Source organism: Lactuca serriola, chromosome 8 (genome assembly GCF_051521515.1).
Source record: "Lactuca serriola cultivar US96UC23 chromosome 8, Lser_US96UC23_V15, whole genome shotgun sequence".
NCBI classification, from domain to species: domain Eukaryota; kingdom Viridiplantae; phylum Streptophyta; class Magnoliopsida; order Asterales; family Asteraceae; genus Lactuca; species Lactuca serriola.
The window spans coordinates 70,740,940-70,763,898 of NC_136415.1; the positions used below are offsets into that span (position 1 = coordinate 70,740,940).

Sequence of the window (22,959 nt, forward strand, 5' to 3'; positions counted from 1 at the left end):
CTAAGTTTAAAGTCTAGAAATTTCCTACAAATTCTTAGTTCGCTTAAACTAATGCTCTGATACCAACTGTGACATCCCCAATTTCACGGGCAGAAAAGACCGATTTGTTTATGCTTTGTTTTATAAATCAGAGTAATCGTTTAAAGAAAATGGTTGCGGAATTTGTTCCCAAAACAAGATATGATAATAACTTATCAAAACAGTTCTCAAAGAGAATGTATTTTATTTAATAATAAAACCTCGGGATGTCATGTTCCGATACAGACCAAAAGCATAAACAATATAAAATAGACCTTACAACAGTTATTTATAACTACTAATCTATAATCCAAAATCTCTCTTCAAGTCCATCAACTTATACCCTTGTGTCATTACCTGCAATGCAAAGAAAATTGAGTGGGTTAGGCTTGGGAGTAGGGATGGGCAAAAGGACCGAACCGGCTGGAACCGGCCCGAACAGGACCGGAACCGGGAACCGGCTTCGGCCAAAATCAAGAACCGAATCGGCCCGGCGATTCTATCGGTTCCGGTTCTACCGGTTCCCGGTTCCTACCGGTTCTTGTCGTGTCTTCAAATGTTGGAACCGATCCTTGAAAAATAGCATAATACGGTTCCGGTTTTTACCGGTTCTACCGGTTCCGGTTATATCGGTTCCGATTCCTACCGGTTCCCGGTTCCAAAAATCCACAAAAATAACGTCCCGGTCCCGGCCCGACCGGTTCCGGTGCCGGTTCCGGTTCCGGTACCGGATCCCGGTCCATTTGCTCATCCCTACTTGGGAGCCTGGTGAGCATATAGGGTTTTCAACCCACAAATATACATAATATATTATATTCAATCATCAAACAATCAACCTAAATACCCATCCCCATTATCTCCTTTATTTCTTAAGGTTTACCCTAAGAACCAATTATCATTCATTCATTCATTCCTAAGGATTTACCTAAGGAATTGGCACGAAGTCCATTGCTGCCAAAGTTTATCGGTCAGATACTATTCTATAGCTATCAGGCGCTAACTCCATAGTCACCAAGGTTTATACAATAGGCGCTAACTCCATAGTCACCAAGGTTTATACAATAGACGCTAACTCCATAGTCACCAAGGTTTATACAATAGACGTTAACTCCATAGTCACCAAAGTTTATACAATAGGCGCTAACTCTATAGTCACCAAGGTTTACTTTAACATGCGCTAACTTCATAGTCACCAAGGTTTACTCATACCATCTCTCATCACACACCAACTATTCCATCTACCCATGTTCTACCCAACATATTTGTAGATATAAATTACATATATAGTTTGAATCATTTAACACCCGTATAAGAACATCAATTCCAAGCCCATCTCAAATAGACAAATAATATATCACACATAGCACATATTTCATAGCTAATACTTTATATTTATGTGTTAGAAAAAAGTAACACACACTCACTTGATCAGAAGATGATCGGACAGCGCTACGGCTTGTAGAAGTAGTATTCTTCGGTGAAACCGAGAGATCTTCACAAAAATCGGGCTTCTCGCGGGCAGACCTTCGGCTCGGGAATTTCACTTCTTGGGATCTTCGGGGTTTCGGGTCTCGGGAATGATATCGGGGCTTCGGGATATTTCTTGCATGAAAAACGATGCAAAAACGAGAGAGAATGAAAGAAAATTGGCAAAGAACTCGACTGCCCTTGCATCCCTTTTATAGGGGCTGAACCATCGAATTACGCTGGGCGTAACCAGCGTAACCTGGATAAGCTCGCTGACCCCCCCCCCCCCCCACACACACACACACCCTTTGGGTAATATCGAAATTTATAATTAAATTTAATATTTTAATTATTTAATAAATTTCAAAAATTCATATCTTCCTCATACGAACTCCGTTTTCGACGTTCTTTATATCCACGCGTAGGTGAGACTACGCTCTACAACTTTCGTTAGACTCCGTCGGCTAATTTTGACTTTATTTTTATTTTTTAGTTTTAGTATGCCGAGACAAGAAAATTCTGTTATAGTTTCATAACTTCTTCATCCGACGTCCGTTTTCGTCCGTCTTTTTACCGTTGCACTACTATCAACAAGATCTTCGATTCTCGTTTAGATTGTTTCGGATAAAAACCGATTGATCTCAAATCGAGTATTCGGGCTGTATATCGCTAAGTCGAAACTTAGAAAAATCATAACTTCCTCATACGAAGTCAGATTTGGACGTTCTTTTTATGCACGCTCATGGTTTAACAAACTCTACAACTTTCGTTTAGATCGCTAAGGCTAAATATCGCTCTAACATAAATTCACTTTTTATGCCATTCAGCGTCATGCCGGCTCTGTCGCGAAACTTTGACATGTCATAACTTCTTCGTTATAACTCGGATTTCGGTGTTCTTTATATGCACGGAAACCTTGTGACATATACTATAACTTAGTTAAGATTATTCATTCTAAATAATCTTTCATCAAAAATTCATTTTTGATGCTTATCGTCTCTAAATTTACTAGCCCTAATCTACGAGCGTTACATTATGCCATGCTCCAAGCATGCACACTATGTTTGTCTATGGTCCTTACTTTGTGAAATAGATCAATTGAAAATACCTCAATGATGCTCATTTCATAATTCCAAATCCTTAACGTAAATGTAAGAATATCAAATTCTTTCCATTTACTATAATCTGTTAGATTTTTAAACTTATATGCAATGATCCTCTTGTAATGACTATACACAAAAGTCATAGAGACTTGGAAATAGACATTACAAAGTATCCCAGTGGAGAGCAATTCCATGGAAACGAAGTCTCAAATTCAAAGTACATACCTTTGAACATCCTTATTGCATTAAGTTTTCTAATCTTACACAGATTTAAGGAATAACTTCCACCTATGGAAACATATCCATATTCCCATTTTGACTATCACTTCTGAACAAGAGTTGCCTCTTTTCAGAATATGTCAATATGGTCCATCCATTTTTATTCTTCCAACTACAAGCGATCAATCTTTGGCGAACAGTTGTTTAACCACTTTAGTCATATCCGGTTCTATTCCTTTTTTCCCTCTTAATGCCCTAGGCATTTAGAAAATTTTAGAACGGATAAATATAATAACACATGCAATCGATCCTATACCTAAAGAATATTGGACACGATTCATAAAGACATGATACCTAACCAGTCTTTTGCTACAATATTTCTATTTGTCATGTTCTCATAGTTCGAATTATGAAAAAAGATGTCGTAATCATAATCGAATTTGAGAACGCAATTAACACAATCATGACTAAATTTAATTAAAATCTAACAATCAAAGCTTTTAGATTTGAAATGAAGTATAATTTCCTCTCCCTTAATTATAGCAAAACAACTTTTCAAACTTTGCAACTTGCAAATTGAAACTTTGAAACTTGCAAATGAAGTATATACTCCCACTAGCATAATAATCATTACTTTACTAGCATAGTACTTATGCTCCCACTAGCTTTGACATGTATTCAGAAATCAACTGGACTTCTAGAAATGAATACTTATTGACTTTCATTACCAAAGTTCAGATTTCTGATACGAGATGCTTTGATAAGACTTTATCTAGTCTTCTCAAACTCATACACATTTCCTTAGATAGCTCACATGTGTGTCTAAAAAATTTAAGAACTTATAGCAATAAGTCTCAAATGTTTAGACTTTTTGCCATTTCTCACAATTCAAATTATGAAAAGGGATTCCGTAATCATAATCAAATTTGAGAATGCAAATATCACAACAGCTATCTCCTTAAAATCTACTTAGTGAAAGCGTTTCCTCACTATCATTTTCATGACTCGGAGAGAAACCTTATGACACTTAGATTTTATGGTGTATGTATTCCTATCCATGTGAAATTGTCAAACCATAATCAAAAGACAAGGTTAGTAACAAATCCAAACTCATATGGATTGAACTTGTTCAATCTTAATTTCTTGCCACCTAGCAGCACTAAGGCCTACCATTTCTTCCTAGTTGTTATGCAAACAATTCAGAACTCATAGAACTCACATGCATAGTCAATTTTACTAGAATGGGCACCAAAACAAGAATATGTCAACATGATAGGTTACAAACCTCAAGTCGTGTGCTAGTGTTTAGCAATAGGTTTAATCTTGATTAGTTCTTGAAACTTGTCAAGATCTTTAAGACTCTCACTGACCTCTTGACATATAAGATTCTCTTTTCATGAACCATTACTTGACTATGGCTGATCCCTTTCCATTGGGGAAGAGAAAGCTTTTCTGGACTTCCAATGTTACCATTGTTAATGTCCATGAAAGTCTTGAGAAGTAGATCTTCCAATTAAATTTGCTTTTACCAGTGCGCCAAATCATTGCTGATTTAGCAGCAACAAACAAATAAGTAAGATCAATGAGGGTCATGTCGTGGTCTGTCACATAGTAGTTCTTAAAGAACCCGCTATATGACTTAGGAAGTGACTGAAGAACCCAATCAACAACCAACTTCCTTGAGACTTCGACATCCAACTCTCCCAGCTTGTCAGTATGTAACTTCATCTCCAAGACGCAAGCACATACATGAAGGGTTTTAACATTCTAACACTCCTAAGGTGTTCAAGCAACCCTAAATACCTTGGATCTATGTTTTCACTATTATACGTGCAAACTTGAAGTTTCCAATGTATTACCCTAACTAGCATACAAAACTTGAAGTTTCCAAGGTATTTTCCGCATAGGATTTATACTATGATCCTGTTTTACCATGACATGTTTTGACTATTGATACATGGGTTTTGATATGATTTTATATTATGGATGTTTTCAGACAAATGGTTTCATAATTATTTATTTTAAAAATAAAATTTTCAGTTTTAAATTTTGGAATGTTACAAATTTCCTTAAATGATTTATTATTTTCTTAATTCTCATTGGTGCATATATGCACACAATAGTTGCTAGAAACATTTGAACCTAACACACACACCCTCTCTCTCTCTCTCTCTATATATATATATATATATATATATATATATATATATATATATATATATATTATATATATATATATATATATATATATATATATATATATATATATATATATATATTGGTTGCCTGACCTTTTAAACAAAATACAAATATATGAAGCTTATTTTTAAAACTTTGCTATTTTTCTATGCCATCTAACCTAGTCAAGAAAAATAAATAAATATAAATAATGATTTTCCATCTTTTGAAATAATAGGAATCAAATAATTGTCCTTGGTTTTCTTCCTTTTTACAAAATAAATAAATAATAAAAAATTAAAAATAAAAAAATGTTGACATGTTGAATTCACATAAATATTGGTTCGCTCCCTATGCTGATTGAGATTAGGGTGGAATTAGTGAAATCGGTAATAGTGTGTTAGTTTGACAACCTATACCTTGCTTTAAATATTATTCCCTCCATCCTAAAATAGTTGTCAACAAAAAAAAAAAAAGTCATAGGTTAAGAAAACATTAATTACCATTAACTTTATTAAATGAACTGACGGTCATTACCCTTTTTGTTGCATTTAATTTCATGGTAGTTGCATTTAATTTCATGTTAATTTAACTAATAATAAGGGGTATATGGTAAAAAAACATTTATTTTTAGAAGTAGACTATTATTTTGGGACGAACCAAAAAGAAAACATGAACTATTAATATGAAACAGATGGAGTATTTCATAAAAGTCAGGAATGTGATCTTCAGCCGAAGTAAACTGAATGCAAAGCATTAGTAAGTTATTGTTAGGTCCAAAATTTGTTATGGGAACTTGACATACATATATCTGATATAGTCAGTCATAAAAGCCTCGTAAAATTCGTTATGCCAACTTGACATACATATATTTGATACAGTGGGTCATAAAAACCTCATCATTTGTTTTGCAACAACACTTGCCCCACATACCTACATGTAAATTCAGTACAATTCCGGTCTATCATCTAGCAAGAAACACACTCAACTGGTCCTCAACAGTCGACAACCATTTCATCCATAAAAAAAGTTTCCAGTGGGTCTTTGCATGCATTACATATCAACTGCAAGGATAAAAACGTTGAGCCACAATATCTTCCCACATTTGCACAAATCCTTCTTCTATCTCGAGCGTAGCTTAGGGACGGTTTGATATGCCTTTTACTTGGTATGCAAGTTTGATACCGCAATTAAAATCCTCTAATTCGGTCCCATAACTCCTGATATGCTTCTTACCGATCTGATAAAGAGCTTGGGCCTAGGTCTGACTCAATCAACAACTATCAAATAGCCCCTTAGTCGGTTCCAAGGAGGCAAGTTGGGGTTTGGGTGAATAACACACCAGGTTCAATCCATTAATGGGCAGTGTGAGTCTTCCTCCGGTTGTACTTTCACTCCTCTTTGGTGAGCTCCTTGCTAACCGCTTAGTTACCCCATCCGAGCATGTTGCCAAGTTTTACCCATCACTTTGGCGTTTGGTTGTTGTCACCGGTGTGGGGTTGTCTGAAATCAACCCCTCTTTTTCCTAATTTATTGTCTGGTTCATGTTCCAATTGTAGAATTATATTTGTAACCTCTCCACAATCCATTCTTCCACCTCTACCAATTTATTTGTCGACATCTCCCACCCTATTCTCCAACATATCCATTCTCTCCACCATTTTATTTGTCAACCTCTCAATCCTCTGCACAACCCCTCCTTCCATCTCCACCGTTTTATTTGTCAATCTCTCCATCCTTTTCACAACAATCCCTTCCATCTTCATCATTCTATTCTCCAACATATCCATCCTCTCCACCATTTTATCCTCCAACCTATCTATCCTCTCGTGAAGAAACCCTTTCATTCTATTTACAATCCTATCTTCCATTGTTTCCATCTGATCCACAACCTCCATCTCTACCTTGTTCTTCCCCTTTTCCAACATCTTCAAAATCTCCCTGTCTATCCTGTCATTTTTCTCTGCCTCCTTAGGCACAGGGTTCAGTCTTGTGTCTCCATCCTCATCCTCATCATCAGAATCAGCTGTCTGATCATACCCGTGAGAAGTGCCACAATCTAGACGTGTCACGCTGTTGTAGTAGTCCATCTCATTGGTTTCTGGCAGCAACATATCAGAATCATCTGCCTGATATCAAAACCAAAAATATATAACTACCAATCGAGAAGACTCATGAACAATCATCACATTTGAAAAAGAAAAATAAACAATTTTTTTATGAAGACAATTGGAACTGAAAAGTAAACATACTACCACTTTATAAGAATATATAAAATAAGCAGCATCTGCTTCAAATTCAGTTTGTCAGGTCCTCGTTTGGTTTTATGGTTTTGTTGATACCGGTCAAGCTGTGGACCACTATGGACTATGGAGACATGTAATTTTACGTCTTATTTGTGTTGGAAGTTCACATATTATCTAACTGATGTTATAGTAATTAACCAGTTTCACAATTTTCCAACAAGTGTTAAGACATTCATAAGTTACCTTCACAATTTTCACATGTGTACGTATATCACACCACTGACTTTCACATAAAAAGTTTAATAATCCTTGTACAAATATTAGTGAAATTCATTAATTAAAAAAAAAAATTACCTTATAAGCATCCCAAAGTTGTTTTTGCACGAGTTCACTCAATGTTAGACCCGAAAGCTCCCTTGGTCGAAACATTTCTGGCAATGGATGTGTAGCCTTCACGCTATGTTTAATGTTCAAACCAAACCACCGACGATGCTTCTTGTTTGCACTAACCTGAAAAAAAAAATATTGTGATTCAGTTCATGGCTTCAATCCTATCAACTTTCATTGATAGAGAAACAAAATGGTGGCAGGGCTGCATAAAGAGTGTTTAACCATTACCATCGTTGCATCCATTGCATATATTTTTAGAACATCTTCCTTCTTCCATATCCTACTATGTTTTTCAGGATTTTTAGGGTGTTCTCCTCTAACAATGTAGTGTGCCAATTCTTGTACCAAGTCATGCATATCAAACTCTCCATCTTCTGTAATAGTTATGAGAGCCTTTTGTACCAGCACCTTTATGCCTCTAACAGGGTGAAAGCCACAAGCATCAAGTATCAACATTGCACGTTCAATTTTAAACCCCCTTCCGAAGAAACGTGCAATATCAAGGAACAACTCTTTCTCAACCTTTGTAAGTCCATCAAAGCTAATTTTTAGAACTTCCAAAATATTAGCATATGGAATTTCTTTCAATCTAGCCAAGGCACTCCTCCACTCATTCATCTCTTTGTCACATAGAAAACTACCGAGAATTCTAAGTGCTAATGGAAGCCCACCAGCATAATAGACCACCACTTTTGAAAGCAGCTCATAGTCTTCTATAGGTCTGCCATTCCGGGGTGCATGCTTGCGAAAGAGGTTGGTGGCCTCATCATCATTTAACAAGAAAATATTGTGTATCACATTTACTCTGTGTGCAACTAATAAATGTTGATCTCTAGTCGTGATTATTATTCGGCTTCCTTCACCAAACCAGTTTCCAGATCCAGCTAATGCTTCTAGTTGGTCAAGGTGATCAACATCATCAAGAACAATCAACACCTTTTTATGGCATAACCTAAGCCTTATCATGTGTTTTCCTTCCTCAACTCTCGTTACATGCACTTGTTCTTGTTTCAAAACACCACAAAGAATTTTTTCTTGCAATCTTTCTAAACCGTCTTTATTACATGATCCCTCCCGAACATTTTTTATAAAGCAACAACCATCAAAATTGCTAGAGATGTCATCATAAACAGAAGAGGCAAGAGTAGTCTTGCCACCACCCCCAACCCCCCATATTCCAACCATGCACACACCATCAAAACCAAGTTCGAATGCTGAAATCAATCCTTGCTTGCGAGCCTCTATTCCGATCAGGTTGCCATTCACATTTGAAATATTCAGATTTGAAACATCTTGATGCAACCTCTCCAAAACTGTGTCAACAATTACTTCAATGCACTTTGCCTCATGCCTACACATTAAATATTCAAAGATCATTAGCACAAGCTCACAATCACATTGACAAAGAACATCACTAGCTAGTTCCATTTTCCCTGATATAAGGCAGTCATAAGTACCTCTTAGATTTCACATTTAGGATAGCACTTGTAAAATCAGTATCATAAGTGATTTGTAGCAAGCTTCATAAGAGAGATAAAATAGACTGAAATAGCAAATTACATAACATAGTGGGCTTATCATTAGAGCTGCATGTGAGTTTGAAAGTATGAACTTAATGTTACAATTCAGTGAAGTCCAATGTTACTTAGTTTGAGCTAATTCGTAATCATATTTCTAATAGGCACTACAAAATTACATATGTATTTTATATGTACCATACAAGCATGTAATTCATAATAGCTCAGCTTTCATAGTAGATACTTATTTACATATTTACTGGCATATTGTCTAATAAAAACATTTATTCCTTAAAGTAAACTGTGAGATATATTCAGTTAGTTAGTATATCCATAATGTGAAGCAAAGGTCTCCAATGTTTTAATCTGCAGATTGTACTCAACAAAGGTAAAAGTACATAAGCAATGAAAATATACAGAAAACAAAAATATGAAGTGACACAAAACAATAATGCAAGGGACTTTGATACTAATTTTTCAATTCCATTTTAATACAGGGTTTTTAATCAAAAATGTTTTTTTTTTGGATTTTAGTTAGCACAAGTACAATTATGTGGATCGTTGAACATGACCAGTTGTTCTCTACAGACAAATACTTTATCATCAAGTGTTTGGCTTTATCCTTTAAACGCTTACAGGGTACAAGTATAAAGTCACATTTAGCAGACATATCTTAGGCTTGAAAACTGCAAAAGCGGAAAATTACCCATTGGCAATTTGTTGGGTTTCCAATCTAGATATGCTACATGCATACACAAGTGCTTTTCTCCAGGATTTAACTTTCTTTTCGTTCTTCAGCTTATGTTCAAAGAGTGCTTCTCCACATTTCTGTATCACTGAGGGACTGACCTTATGAAAGATGGGGATAACTATTAGCCCTCTTGTATCTCTGCATTTCATAATATATGAAAGCTCCTCTAAGCACCATGAAGAATTTGCAAAGTTTTTAGAGAATACAATGATGGCAATATATGAGTCTTTGATCGCCTTCATAAGGGATTGCCTGATTAATTCGCCCCTAGGAAGTGTTTCGTCGTCCTTGTAAGTGGAGATCCCTCGTTGTAGAAGAGCTTTGTAGAGATGATCCACAATGTTCTTACGAGTATCCACTCCTCTAAAACTAATAAAAACATGGTACTTCCACAGCTGATAAGAAAAGGCAGGCACTGAAGGAGAAGATGGTGATGAAGATGCCATTGTTGTGTTGATTTGTTGAGAAAGAAGTATACACTGAAAGAAACTATTAAAAAAAAAATGTAAGTTTCCAAAGAAATTTAGATTAGCATAAAGGTCAAGAGATTTCAATTAAACTATGATCAAGTGAGGAGGTATTACTATCTGCATTGAGAGGGTAAAAAAATACTTAAATGTAGATGCAAGTCATCAATACTAAATGTTAGTAGAAGGAAAATTTTGAAAAATAATAAAAAGAACATTACCAGCAAAGATTTTAACATATTTATTGAAGTTTTATTTTAAAATTTTAAATTACACCATTTGTAATTGTACTTTTTGGTTTTATGTTCAGACCTTAATTAGAAATACTATGGGCCTCTCAATTTTTTCCCCATTTAAGTCTTTTACGTCTAGCCAGACAAATACAAATAGAATATTTCCTTTTGGTCTGAATAATCTGTCAAAACATGAATAAATGACCATTTTAACCTTAATGTTATGAAGTTGTGCATCTGTAAACATACACGTCAACTCCATTTGGACTTTATGTTCAAGTGTTCAAGCAACAATTTCAATTTAATTAAAGCATAAAATTACCATTTCACTTGCAGCTGTAAAAAAAATTCATCAAATCCCAATCCGAATGGGTGTAGAAGAAGCAAATGAATAAAGGACACACACCAATTCCACAACAGTAGGACCAATTTCGTCTTAAAGTTGACAAAATAGAAAACAATGTAACCAATTCTACAGCACAAAAGGACTAAAAAGTTCACACCAAATCAAATTGTAACCCTGATTCTAACGAGACTGGCTCATAAGGCATTCACAAACCTATATTGCGAGCGGAAAAGGAACTTACACCTTGTTCCCGATTTCAACTTAAGGAGAGAAAGGAAAGGAAATGGGTGGAAATAAGAAGAAAATAAAAGAAATTGGTGTTCCCGAGTTTCATTAAATGAGAGAATTGGAAGGAAATGAGAGGATCACTTTCCCTCCTAACTTTCCTTACGATTTGGGAGGATTTGGAAAAAAAAACAAAATGATTCATTTTCCTTACACTTCTCTCCAACTCGGGAACACAAAAGAAAATTTTGTTTTCGTTTCCTTTCTCTTCTTTCCTCTCGTGAACAAAATGATTCATTTTCCTTCCACTTCTCTCCAACTCGGGAACACAAAATTAAATTTTGTTTTCCTTTCCTTTCTCTTTTCTCTGGTGACTTTCTTTTCTCTTCTCTTCTTTTCTTTTCTTAAACTCGGGAACGAGGCTTATGGTGCGTAACAGACCCTCAATTCAAGGAATACAAAAATTATGTTAAAACTATCACCCTATATTTATGCGAAATATATATATATATATATATATATATATATATATATATATATATATATATATATATATTTACTATCTTATAAAAGAAATCTCACTATTTCTAAAAATAGATTGAATATAATAATGTTATTTTTTTAAGACGTTCAAATCATTAAGCTAATAATACAAGTAGTCATCAATAAAGTTATATTAAATTTTAACATATGTTTTGAATCCTTATATTTCTCAACAAATTCTATCTTCTTCCCTGAATTTCGGATAATTCAAAATTTGAAACCATCAAAAAATATATATTGATTCAAATATCCCTCCTGCAGATGGCTCTTTCTTAACAGATTTTTATTTTAATCCTTACTTGTAATTGATTTCATCATTTTTAACTTTTTGTATTTTTATCTTATAAATATATTTGGTGAAGGCTTTATTATATCATGTTTGTTCCTAAAAAGGTTTTTACTATGTTTTTTTAATGTGTTGGCTTTGCAGGTTCAAAGAACTCAACCAAGAGGGCCAGTTAGAGCATTGTATTATCATTAGTTTGTATGTTTTGGCATCTTACTTTTGCAATAAAGAACGGTTAAACACAAGATTTGACATGATTAAGGTAGTTTGTATATTTTTCATCTTGTTTAGTCTAAAAATGAAACATTTTTCGTCATTGGTCCTTATAATATCAAGTTTCATCACATGGACTTCCTGATTACAGTGATTATTGTCCTTATTATAAGGTTCTATATAGATTTTGTTCAATATTTTAAGGTTTTGAGAACCTAAATCAATATGAATCCTTGAATTACATACCATCGTTGAAAATGTTTTAATTTGTGACCAAACTTGGTTTAAAATCACAATGAACAAGTTGACACCTGAGTATTTTGGCCTTCTCAAAAGCCTATTTATCGACTTTTGAATCACAACACCTAATATTCTAAAGGTTTATTTTTATAAACTATTATTTATATATTTTAGCATTTTACTTAGTAAAACATTAAATTAATAAAGGAATTAAGGAAAACGAAAAAAAAAAAAAAAAAAAAAAACCGATAAACAATACAAGTGGTTTGGGTATGTATAAATGGAAGTAATAACCATTTAGGGGGTGTTTGGCAAAAAAAAGTTTATTGCTTATTAGTTTATTAGCTTATAAGTTAATAAGTAAGTGTAGGGTAACTTATGAAAAAATGACGTATTAAAGGTTCTCCACCGGAATAAGTTATTTTAATCCAAACACTTTTTTAACTTATAGTGATGTGGAACCTAATAAGTTGTTTTAAAAAAAGCTTAACCAAACACCCCCTTAATATGGTATACTAATGCTTTTGAAAAATAGATATCATTTAATTTCATTTCTCGAAGTGAACGCAAAATAGTTTTAACTCTAAAGAGATTAAATTATTCACCGCACGCTGCTTTGTGCGTGTAAACGGCTAGTATATATATATATATAAAGAGAAGACAACTATTTGATGTATGGATTACAGAATTGAAAATTTAAGCAAAATGTTTATGGTGCAATATAACGTATTGAAAATAAAAAATCAACACATATATAAGATCTGCAACTCAGGCTTACGTGATGGAGAGCACCGAGAGGATGAGACCGCAACGGAGAAGATCCGGAGAAGATGAAGATAAACCTAAATCGATTCTCCGAGTTCAGTTCCTCTGGACGGTGAGACGGAAACGTTAAACAGCCCGAGAAGATAACGACGTTGGAGAAGACGAACAAAGCTAGTCAAAAAATAGATTAGTAGAAACAGACGGAACCAGCGTTTGAAAGGAGAAGGAAAAGGGCAGGAAGGGGGGAGGAAATCCCTCTGTGTACAGAATGAATAACGATTCCAACGAAGGCATTAATTTTTAAAATAATAAAATAGTTTATATATATATATATATATATATATATATATATATATATATATATATATATATATATATAGTTATTTTGTCATGTATCATCATATTAAACATCTTAATTAATGTGTTGTCGCTTTTCAATTTATTAGTTCTCCATTTTAAATTTATTAGACCTTCTCATTAATATCATACTATTTATCAATATATTTATTCTCTATTTTAAATTTTAAATTTTATATTATTGTATTCATTAATTCACAAATAAAAAATGTCTAATATATAATAAAAATTAATTTTACATATTTTTTGAATTAACGATTATAATTTCACATAACTAATAAAAATATCTTTTAATTAGTAATTTATTTAAAATAAATGATTAATAATTTTGAATTTTTACTATAAAAATCTAATTAATTTTATAACCGTGGTTCCCACGGGTTATAAACTAGTATATATATATATATATATATATATATATATATATATATATATATATATATATATATATATATATATATCGTTATTCTAATAAAAGAATAGTTTTTTTCTCGTTTTGATATGTGTCACTTTATTAGAACTTTTAATTAATGCATATTTTATTCTTTTTTTATCACGTGTTACCATATTATGTCTCCTAATTAATATTTGTCATTTGTCAACCTATTGATTATTCATTTCAAATTTTAAATTTTAAATTTTTCATTCTATCTACATTAAATTAATAGCATTAAAATAAAATTAATACAAATTATAAAGTGATATAATTTCACATATTTATTTAAATCAATGATTATAATTTTATATAACTAAAAAATCTCATAATTAATAATTTGTTTAAAATAATTGATTAATAACTTTGAACTTTTACTATAAAAATTAAATTAAATTTGTAATCATGGTTTCCACGGATTATAAACTTATATATATATATATATATATATATATATATATATATATATATATATATATATATATATATATATATATATATATAGGGTTAGGTTATTCTGTTTTTAATAACTATTATGAGCCAGAATGCACAGATCTGGACCATCGGATGGAATATAATCAAAGGTCATGATCTGAGGGTCTATGATAGTAGAATATGATAACATGTACCATATAATCACACAAATTTCAACATAAGGGCATTTTAGTCAATTAACCTATATTAAAAAAGGAAATTTTCGGATTTTTAGGAATGATTAATTTCTTTATTTTTTAAAAATCTGAATATTTTAAATTAATTCAAATTTAAAAATCCGATTTTATTCTGTCAGAATGATAGAATACCAACCATAAACTAGTAAATATATTTTTCGATTTTATTTTGTCAGAATGGCAGAATGCCAAACATAAACTAGTAAATACATTCTGAAAGAATACACAAATCAATTCTTGAACTAATAATATAACAAATAATTACATTGTATGATTGTGATTAATTGAATAATAACAACATTCTGAAAGAAAAAAAAAACATCAAAATCTAAGAAAAACATTAATCTATTATGAAAGAATATTATTTTTAATCAACACTTGATACATAGTAGCATAGCACATTCTGATATAATACACTCTCGTTCTATATGTTTTCTTCCTTCTCCACATCAATGTTAGCCTCTTCAAACCTAAATCCACAAAGAAAAGATAATCAGTTTTCAAAAATTAAACAATTCAATGCATTATAATAGAATACAACAATAAATATTCTTACATAATAAACTATTCTTGCAGAATGATTTTGAATATTCCTAAAGAATTTGTAACATATTCTATCGAAAATGATATGATAGAGAATGATAACATATTCTACCGGAATGTTTTTTAATTTTCCTATCTAATAATGGTTTTTTACTTTCCCTATCTTGACAAATAAGAAGATTGAAATCAAATTGTCACAGAATAATAAACATTCTTAGATTTTTGACAGAATACATACTACATGGCCAGATTCTCTTTCAGGCATTTCCACAAACACCTTTTGTGAACACATATATAAATAATAGAGAATCAAAAGCTTAATGTATAAAAAAACAATATCCTCATTGTTCTTCTGATGCGAATTTAAGGGAGTGTACAACTCAGCAAAACTTAGCATCCATTAAAATAGGTTGCTTCATCAATTAGGGTTTAAGAAAAAAGGGTTAAAGTATAATCGTTGGTACCTGTATCGGATATCTCACTTGAGTAGATCCAAATGAAAATAGCTCAGGCATGGGATTTATGCTTCCGTCTCGGAGCACCGTCTCTACAGCTGATTCACAAATGTGCTGGTTTCCTGTCCACAACAGTCTGACTGCTCTGTTCACTGGATTCACCGTCCGGCCAAAGGCTTCGAACAGTAAAGACTGAAATAAACCTGAACGTACACAATTAAACAGATAACCAATCAATTCGTATTATATATCAACATATTAATCAACCAAAACCTCAAATAGTATAACTTGTAAGAAGGTATGAGATAAATAGATAGATTGAAGATGTTGTGATGATATTTACTAGGTCGTTGGTGCTCAGGGACGGAGGAGAGGAAGGACATAAGGCCGGCACAACCGAAAAATTTGGCAACAAACAAATTGGCGTTGGCTTGAGCTTGAGCACTTTCGATGGCACAGAGGCTTTGTCTGAGAATGCAGCCCTTTCGAAGAATTCTGCAGCCATTGCAACAACACTTTGAGTCTGTTTGTGTGCTAATTGTTGGAAGCGATGCTGAATAGGAATGGGGTTTGGAGTTGTGTTTATATATGTCAAACTAAGGAGAGGATAAGGGTTTCTGGATCTGTGAAGAGAGAACGATGATTTTTAGAAAATTAGGGGGAATCGTTGGTGGTGTTATATGAAGATGATAACCTAAATTAGTGGGATATTGATTGATTTTGTTTTCTTTTACCATAATTAATTATAGTGTATATTACTCTTATACCCTTTTATTATTTATTAATGATTTAATTATTTCTTGAATTCTCATTGGTGCATTTAGGTACACAATACTTGTTAAAAACATTTGAACTTAGCTCTCTCTCTCTCTCTCTATATATATATATATATATATATATATATATATATATATATATATATATATATATATATAAGAAAAACCTAAAATACACATTAGATTATTTTAAACAATAAAATAAACAAAGAAGAACATTCTCACTTGTCAGTATAATTTTTTTCATAATAAAATATCATTGAGAGTCTCATGATCTTAGAAAGTGTTTTATCAGCCTCCCTTTGTTACTCGGATGAAAGTAAAGTTTTGTTATCCATTATTAATCGGACATGGTGCATGGGTTTCTCTCGTTAGTCGTTACAAAGCCACATTGACCTTGTAGTTTTTCTCAAAAATTATGATAGCGACATGCTGAAAGAAGGACAAAAACACAGAGGGAGAGAAGAAACGGGATGCAAAAAAGAGATGAAGATATAGTGGGGAATTTAAAACAAAAAACTAGGGTTGTAAACGAACTGAACGAACTGTTCATGAACCATTCGGTATGAAGTTCGTTTATGTTCGTTTATTTAATAAATGAACGAACATGAACACAAATTCTCGTTCGTTTAGTTAAACAAACGAACATGAATAATGGTCTCGTCCGTTCAATTATGTTCGTAAACGTTCGTTTATGTTCGTTGATCTAACATCTTTTTATGTTCATATATGCTTAATTGTGTTTGATTATATTAATATATCATCTGTTCATATATATATTTATTTTATTTTTGTTCATTTATGTTTGTTCGTTTAACATGTTCATGAACATAAACGAACGAACGTGAACAATGTAATTTGTTAAATGAACAAACATAAACAAGAAAACTCGTTCGTTTATCCGTTCGTGTTCGTTTATTTGTTCGGCTAACTTAAATGAACAAATATGAACAAGCGTCATCCGTGTTCGTTCGGTTCGTTTACAACCCTACCAAAAACCACGTGATTCCTTATATAAATATATAAATGAAACTGAAAAAAAAAAAAAAAGTAAAAAAATACAATAGTTGCGGCTCAAGTTATACACCTTAAAATATTTAAACATCACTCCATTAGGTATAATAAAGTTGTAACAACCTAAGATATCTTATATCATGAAATATATTCATACCAATGAGAGCTTGAGGTTGGCGATCAATCTATGTTGAATCGTTGAATCACAATTGATTCTTTTTTATTTTTGTTAATTTTAAATAGTTTGGGCTATATTGACATATTGAGTTATTCTAAATGGTTATCGGATATAAAAAATACGGAGTGTGTTTTTTCTTTCAAAGATTATTAGGTAATTATCTTAAAAATAATAAGTTACTTCCTATTTTTTCATATATACATAGTATTATAGTTTAAAAAGAGGTTGGTCCTAGGACTCACTTTCACTTAGATAGATATGCCCTTGTGAAGATGATATATTAACGAGTAGAACGAATGGATTTAAAGAGGTGAGAAACATCAATCTATATCTATATATTTATATCTATATCATATTATACTTATAAACGAGATATTTTTTCTATCATCTTATGCATTTGAAACCCCTATACAAATTTCCAAACACCTCATTCATTTGAAACTCCCACACATTTTCACCTTTAAAGTAATTAACCACACATCATGAAAGGTTTTATAGAAAGAATAAAAGCCTGGAAGAAAGAATTACCTTCTGTGACATCACCAAAACCTCGGCCAGAAAAGACCGATTTCATTTATGCTTTTTAAAATAATTTCATAGTAAATCCTTTTGATTTAAAAGAGTTGCGGAATTTGTTCCCAAAAACAAAATATGATAAAATAATATTTATCAAAGCATTTCATCAAGAGATGCATTTTCATTATATAATCAAAACTCGAGATGTTATGTTCCGATACAGACCATAAAACATAAACGATAACATTACAAGTCATTCAACAAATATATACATATACAGACTTGTAAACAAAACAACTCGATGGTTCATCCATTTAATGCCCTTGTGCCACTTCCTGTAATACAAATAAAATTGAGTGGGTCAAGCTTGAGAGCCTAGTGAGCATATAGGTTTTTCAACCCACAATAAATAATTATATTTAATTTTCACCAACTGACAATAACCCGATTACCCATTCCTGTTATCCTCATTTTATGTCCCTAAAACAACATCTATCTCAAGGGACCTAATATAGGATTTTCATCGGGACGGACATTACTGCTAAGGGGTTTCCTCAACAATAGATATCCTAAAGGCAACCATGAGGGGGATAGAGTACACCGGTGAACACATCGTTTACAACACCTACAGGTTATGAACCTGCTAGCGTTCCACAAGACTGTTTAGAAAGAGTCTGTGGTCGTTATCCATACTCCGCTGAATAACTAGATCAACAACAACGATATCGAGGCCTCTCATCTGTTTATCGCACATCAACTATCTACTCATGTTCTACCTAACATATTAGTAGATAAAAATATATATTTTTATACATAGTTTAAAACTTGTATAGCATGTTCAATCAATACATATTCCACATAACAGATGAGGCACACACACATAACACGTATTTCATAGAGAATAAATCAGATCTATGAGATAGAAGAAAGTGAATATACATTCACACATATAATCAACAAAATATACACATAACACGTATTTCGTATAAAATACTTCATAATTATGCGTTAGAAAAAGGTAACTACACACTCACTTGATCAGAAGATGATCGGACAGCACTACGACTTGTAGAAATAGTATTTTGCGGTAGATCTGAAATAGTATTCTGCTCGGAAATCTCACTTCTCGGGATCTTCGGGGCTTCGAGACTTGCTTTGGGGCTCAGGATTAATACCGGGGCTTTGGGATATTTCTTGCACGTAAAACGGGGTAAAAACGCGAAAGGAAGGAAGAATGGAGCAATAGAATCCGGTTGCACTCAACTTCCTTTTATAGGGGGCTGGAAACCCAAATTACGCTGGGCGTAATGAGGATAGGGTCGCTGACTCCCCCCTTTGGATAATATCGGATATTTTTAATTTAAAATAAATACCAAAATCATTAAATAAACTTCAAAAATCCATATCTTCCACATACGAACTCCGTTTTCGACGTTCTTTATATCCCCGCGTAGGTGAGACTACGTTCTACAACTTTCGTTTAGACTCCGTTGGCTAATTTTGAATTAATTTTTATTATTTATTTTTAGTAGTCCGGGACAAGAAAACTCCGTTATAAATTCATAACTTTTTCATCCGACGTCCGTTTTCGCCTATCTTTTCATCGTTTCACTACATTTAACGGGATCTTCGATTCTTATTTATATTGTTTCGGCTAAAAACCGTTCGGTCTTAAATCGAGTATTCGGGCAACATACTGCTAAGTCGAAACTTCGAAAAATCATAACTTCCTCATACGAAGTCAGATTTGGACAATCTTTTTATGCACGCTCTCGGTTTAACGACCTCTACCACATTCGTTTAGATCACTAGGGCTAAATATCACTCTAACGTAAATTTCACTTTTTACGTCATTCAGCGTTGTTGGTTCTGTCGCGAAACTTCGACAGGTTATAACGTCTTCGTTATAACTCGGATTTCGACATTCTTTATATATTCGGAAACCCCGTTTCAACTACTATATCTAACGTTTCATTTTGAATTCCATTCAGTTCTTCTGTGAACTTCCTCAAATAACACACATGGAAAGTGTTATGAATTCCATTCAGTTCTTCTGGTAGTTCGAGCTTTTAAGCTTGGTTCCCAATCCTCTGAAGAACTTTAAATGGTCCAATAAGCCTTAGACTTAATTTTCCCCTTTTACCAAATCTTATAAGTACCTTCCACGGTGAGACTTTAAGCAAAACCGAATCTCCAACTTCAAAAGTCATCAGTCTTCGCTTGTTATCAGCATAGCTATTTTGACTATCCTCTAATGGTTCACAAACACCATAAGCAAGAGGATGAAGAGGAGAGAGGATGGAGGCTACCAAAACTCGTGTGAAACCCTAACAGGAAGCTTAGCCACGTTTTGGTCCTTAAGGGATCTATATATAGTGAGGCAATTAGGTTTATCTAACAAGGAAACCCTAATTTGGATGCTTAAGCCCTAAGCAACCCATGGAGTCCTTTCCTTAAGGCCTTGGACGATTTCATATGGGCTTCCCTGTAACATCCCCCTTCTGGCACGTATCACAATATTGTCCGCTTTGGGCCACTCGGCACGAGGACTTCCCAGGGGGTCACCCATTCTGGTACTACTCCCGCCCAAGCACGCTTAACTGCAGAGTTCTTATGGGATCTGCTGCCTTCACGGCTTTAAAACGCGTTGTGATAGGGAAGGTATCCACAACCCTTATAAGGAATGCTTAGTTCTCCTTCCCAGCCGATGTGGGATCAAATCTAACCCACTTTCACCCCCCATTAAAGGGTTCGACGTCCCTGTCGAACACATCGACCCGTGCCCTGACTCTGATACCATTTGGAACATCCCCCTCTGGCACGTATCACAATATTGTCCGCTTTGGGCCACTCGGCACGAGGACTTCCCAGGGGGTCACCCATCCTGGTACTACTCCCGCCCGAGCACGCTTAACTGCAGAGTTCTTATGGGATCTGCTGCCCTCACGGCTTTAAAACGCGTTGTGATAGGGAAGGTATCCACACCCCTTATAAGGAATGCTTAGTTCTCCTTCCCAGCCGTAATTTATAATAACAATACTAATTTTAAATATAAACTATAGTAAGGTGAGCGCTGAAGCGCTGCACAAATCTTTCTTAGAAAGATTCAGCGACGAAGTTCTGCCCCTGTAGAGCCCGACTCGGACAGCGCTTCGTTTACTTTAAAATAATTTTCTTTGACGAAACCTAGTATTATCACCACTAGATTTTAGTCTAATATTACCGTGCCTAATTATTAGTCTTATTATTATTATTATTATTATTATTATTATTATTATTATTATTATTATATAAGCGTTTAAACAATACTTTCCAACTGCAGGGGCAGAACTTCATCGTTGAATCTTTCTAAGAAAGATTCGTGCAGCGCTTCAGCGCTCACCTTACTATGGTTTATATTTAAAATTAGTATTGTTATTATAAATTACGGCTGGGAAGGAGAACTAAACATTTCTTATAAGGGGTGTGGATACCTTCCCTATCACAACGCGTTTTAAAGTCGTGAGAGCAGCAGATCCCATAAGAACTCTGCAGTTAAGCGTGCTCGGGCGGGAGTAGTACCAGGATGGGTGACCCCCTGGGAAGTCCTCGTGCCGAGTGGCCCAAAGCGGACAATATTGTGATACGTGCCAGAGGGGGATGTTACATTCCCTATAGAATTCGTCCACCTTATAATATAAGGCAATCCATGGCCCAAATTGCAATTATCTTATAATTACAATTTCAGTCCCTTAAGTTTAATTAATCTCTTTTAGTCACAAAACTAATTACCAATTAATTATTGACTAATATTAACTAAACAATATGATTTCTCCTTTAATATATTATTCCCATAATATATTAATAAATCATATTTAATCCTTTCTCTCCATAATTCATCCTATCAAGTTGCTTTGGTGAAGGCAACCCAAAAGGACCATGCACCATCGGGTCAAGTACATACCAAAATAGTTATAGACTTAGACACTAATCCAACATGATGGACTATCTCCGGTCCCATAAACTGCTTTTCCCCAGCCTCAAGCCAACAAGACGGCGTACGACACTTCTGTCCGTACAAAGCTTGATAAGGTGCCATCTTTATGCTCGAGTGGAAACTATTATTGTAGGAAAATTCTACCAAAGGTAAATGTTCATCCCAATTACCTTGGAATTCCAGGGTACATGCTCTCAGCATATCTTCAAGTGTTTGTATCATCCGTTCACTCTAACAATCAGTCTGTGGATGGTAAGCTGTACTTAAACACAACTTGGTACCCAATTCCTCTTGTAGACTTTTCCAAAATCCCGAGGTGAAACGGCTGTCACGATCTGACACGATCGTTAACGGAACACCGTGAAGCCTCACAATTTCCTTTACGTAAGAATTTGCAAGCTTTTCCATAGACCATTTCTCCTTGGCCGCTATGAAATGCGCACTCTTAGTGAATCGATCAACGACCACCCAAATCATGTCGTGACAACTTTTTGTTCTAGGCAATTTAGTGACAAAATTCATAGCAATATCTTCCCACTTACCCATAGGAACATGCAAAGGTTCTAAACTCCCATACAACTTCTGATATTATGTCTTAACTCTCGCACAAGTCACACACTCGGCCACATACTTTGCAACATCAAGCTTCATCGTCGGCCACAGGTAGTAGGGTTTCAGATCCCTATACATTTTAGTGCAACCGGGATGAATCGAGTACATGGTTTTGTGAGCTTCTTCCATCAGAAGATCTCTGACTCCTCCTGTATTAGGTATCCAAATCCGATCTTGGAACACCTTCAGTCCATGACTGTTTATACCGAACACAAATGTTT

General features: G+C 33.9%; 1 protein-coding gene and 3 pseudogenes across 2 annotated transcripts; 1 reads left to right on the plus strand and 3 right to left on the minus strand.

The window, feature by feature from the left end:
* Positions 1–5,659: 5,659 nt before the first annotated feature.
* On the minus strand, positions 5,660–7,907 carry LOC145071327 (uncharacterized). The gene is made up of 2 exons (XM_079018225.1): positions 7,586–7,907; positions 5,660–7,114 (listed from the first exon to the last, which is right to left on the minus strand). Exons 1-2 carry the CDS (start codon positions 7,658–7,660, stop codon positions 6,593–6,595), a joined length of 597 nt encoding a protein of 198 aa, XP_078874351.1. The 5' UTR covers positions 7,661–7,907; the 3' UTR covers positions 5,660–6,592.
* LOC145067004 (disease resistance protein Roq1 pseudogene) lies at positions 7,793–13,479 on the minus strand (annotated as a pseudogene). The gene is made up of 3 exons (XR_013688814.1): positions 13,221–13,479; positions 9,845–10,378; positions 7,793–8,972 (listed from the first exon to the last, which is right to left on the minus strand). The product of XR_013688814.1 is annotated as a disease resistance protein Roq1 pseudogene (transcript).
* A 7,203-nt stretch (positions 13,480–20,682) lies between these two features.
* LOC145071816 (5S ribosomal RNA) lies at positions 20,683–20,800 on the minus strand (annotated as a pseudogene).
* Positions 20,801–21,634: 834 nt separating this feature from the next.
* LOC145071808 (5S ribosomal RNA) lies at positions 21,635–21,752 on the plus strand (annotated as a pseudogene).
* The last annotated feature ends 1,207 nt before the right edge of the window (positions 21,753–22,959 follow it).

Excerpts from the sequence above, each read along its gene's own strand:
- LOC145071327 (XM_079018225.1), bottom strand. The coding sequence starts at position 7,660 with ATGTTTCGACCAAGGGAGCTTTCGGGTCTAACATTGAGTGAACTCGTG. Across the intron at positions 7,115-7,585 it reads AACTTTGGGATGCTTATAAG|GCAGATGATTCTGATATGTT; the intron begins GTAATTTTTTTT and ends TTTTGATATCAG.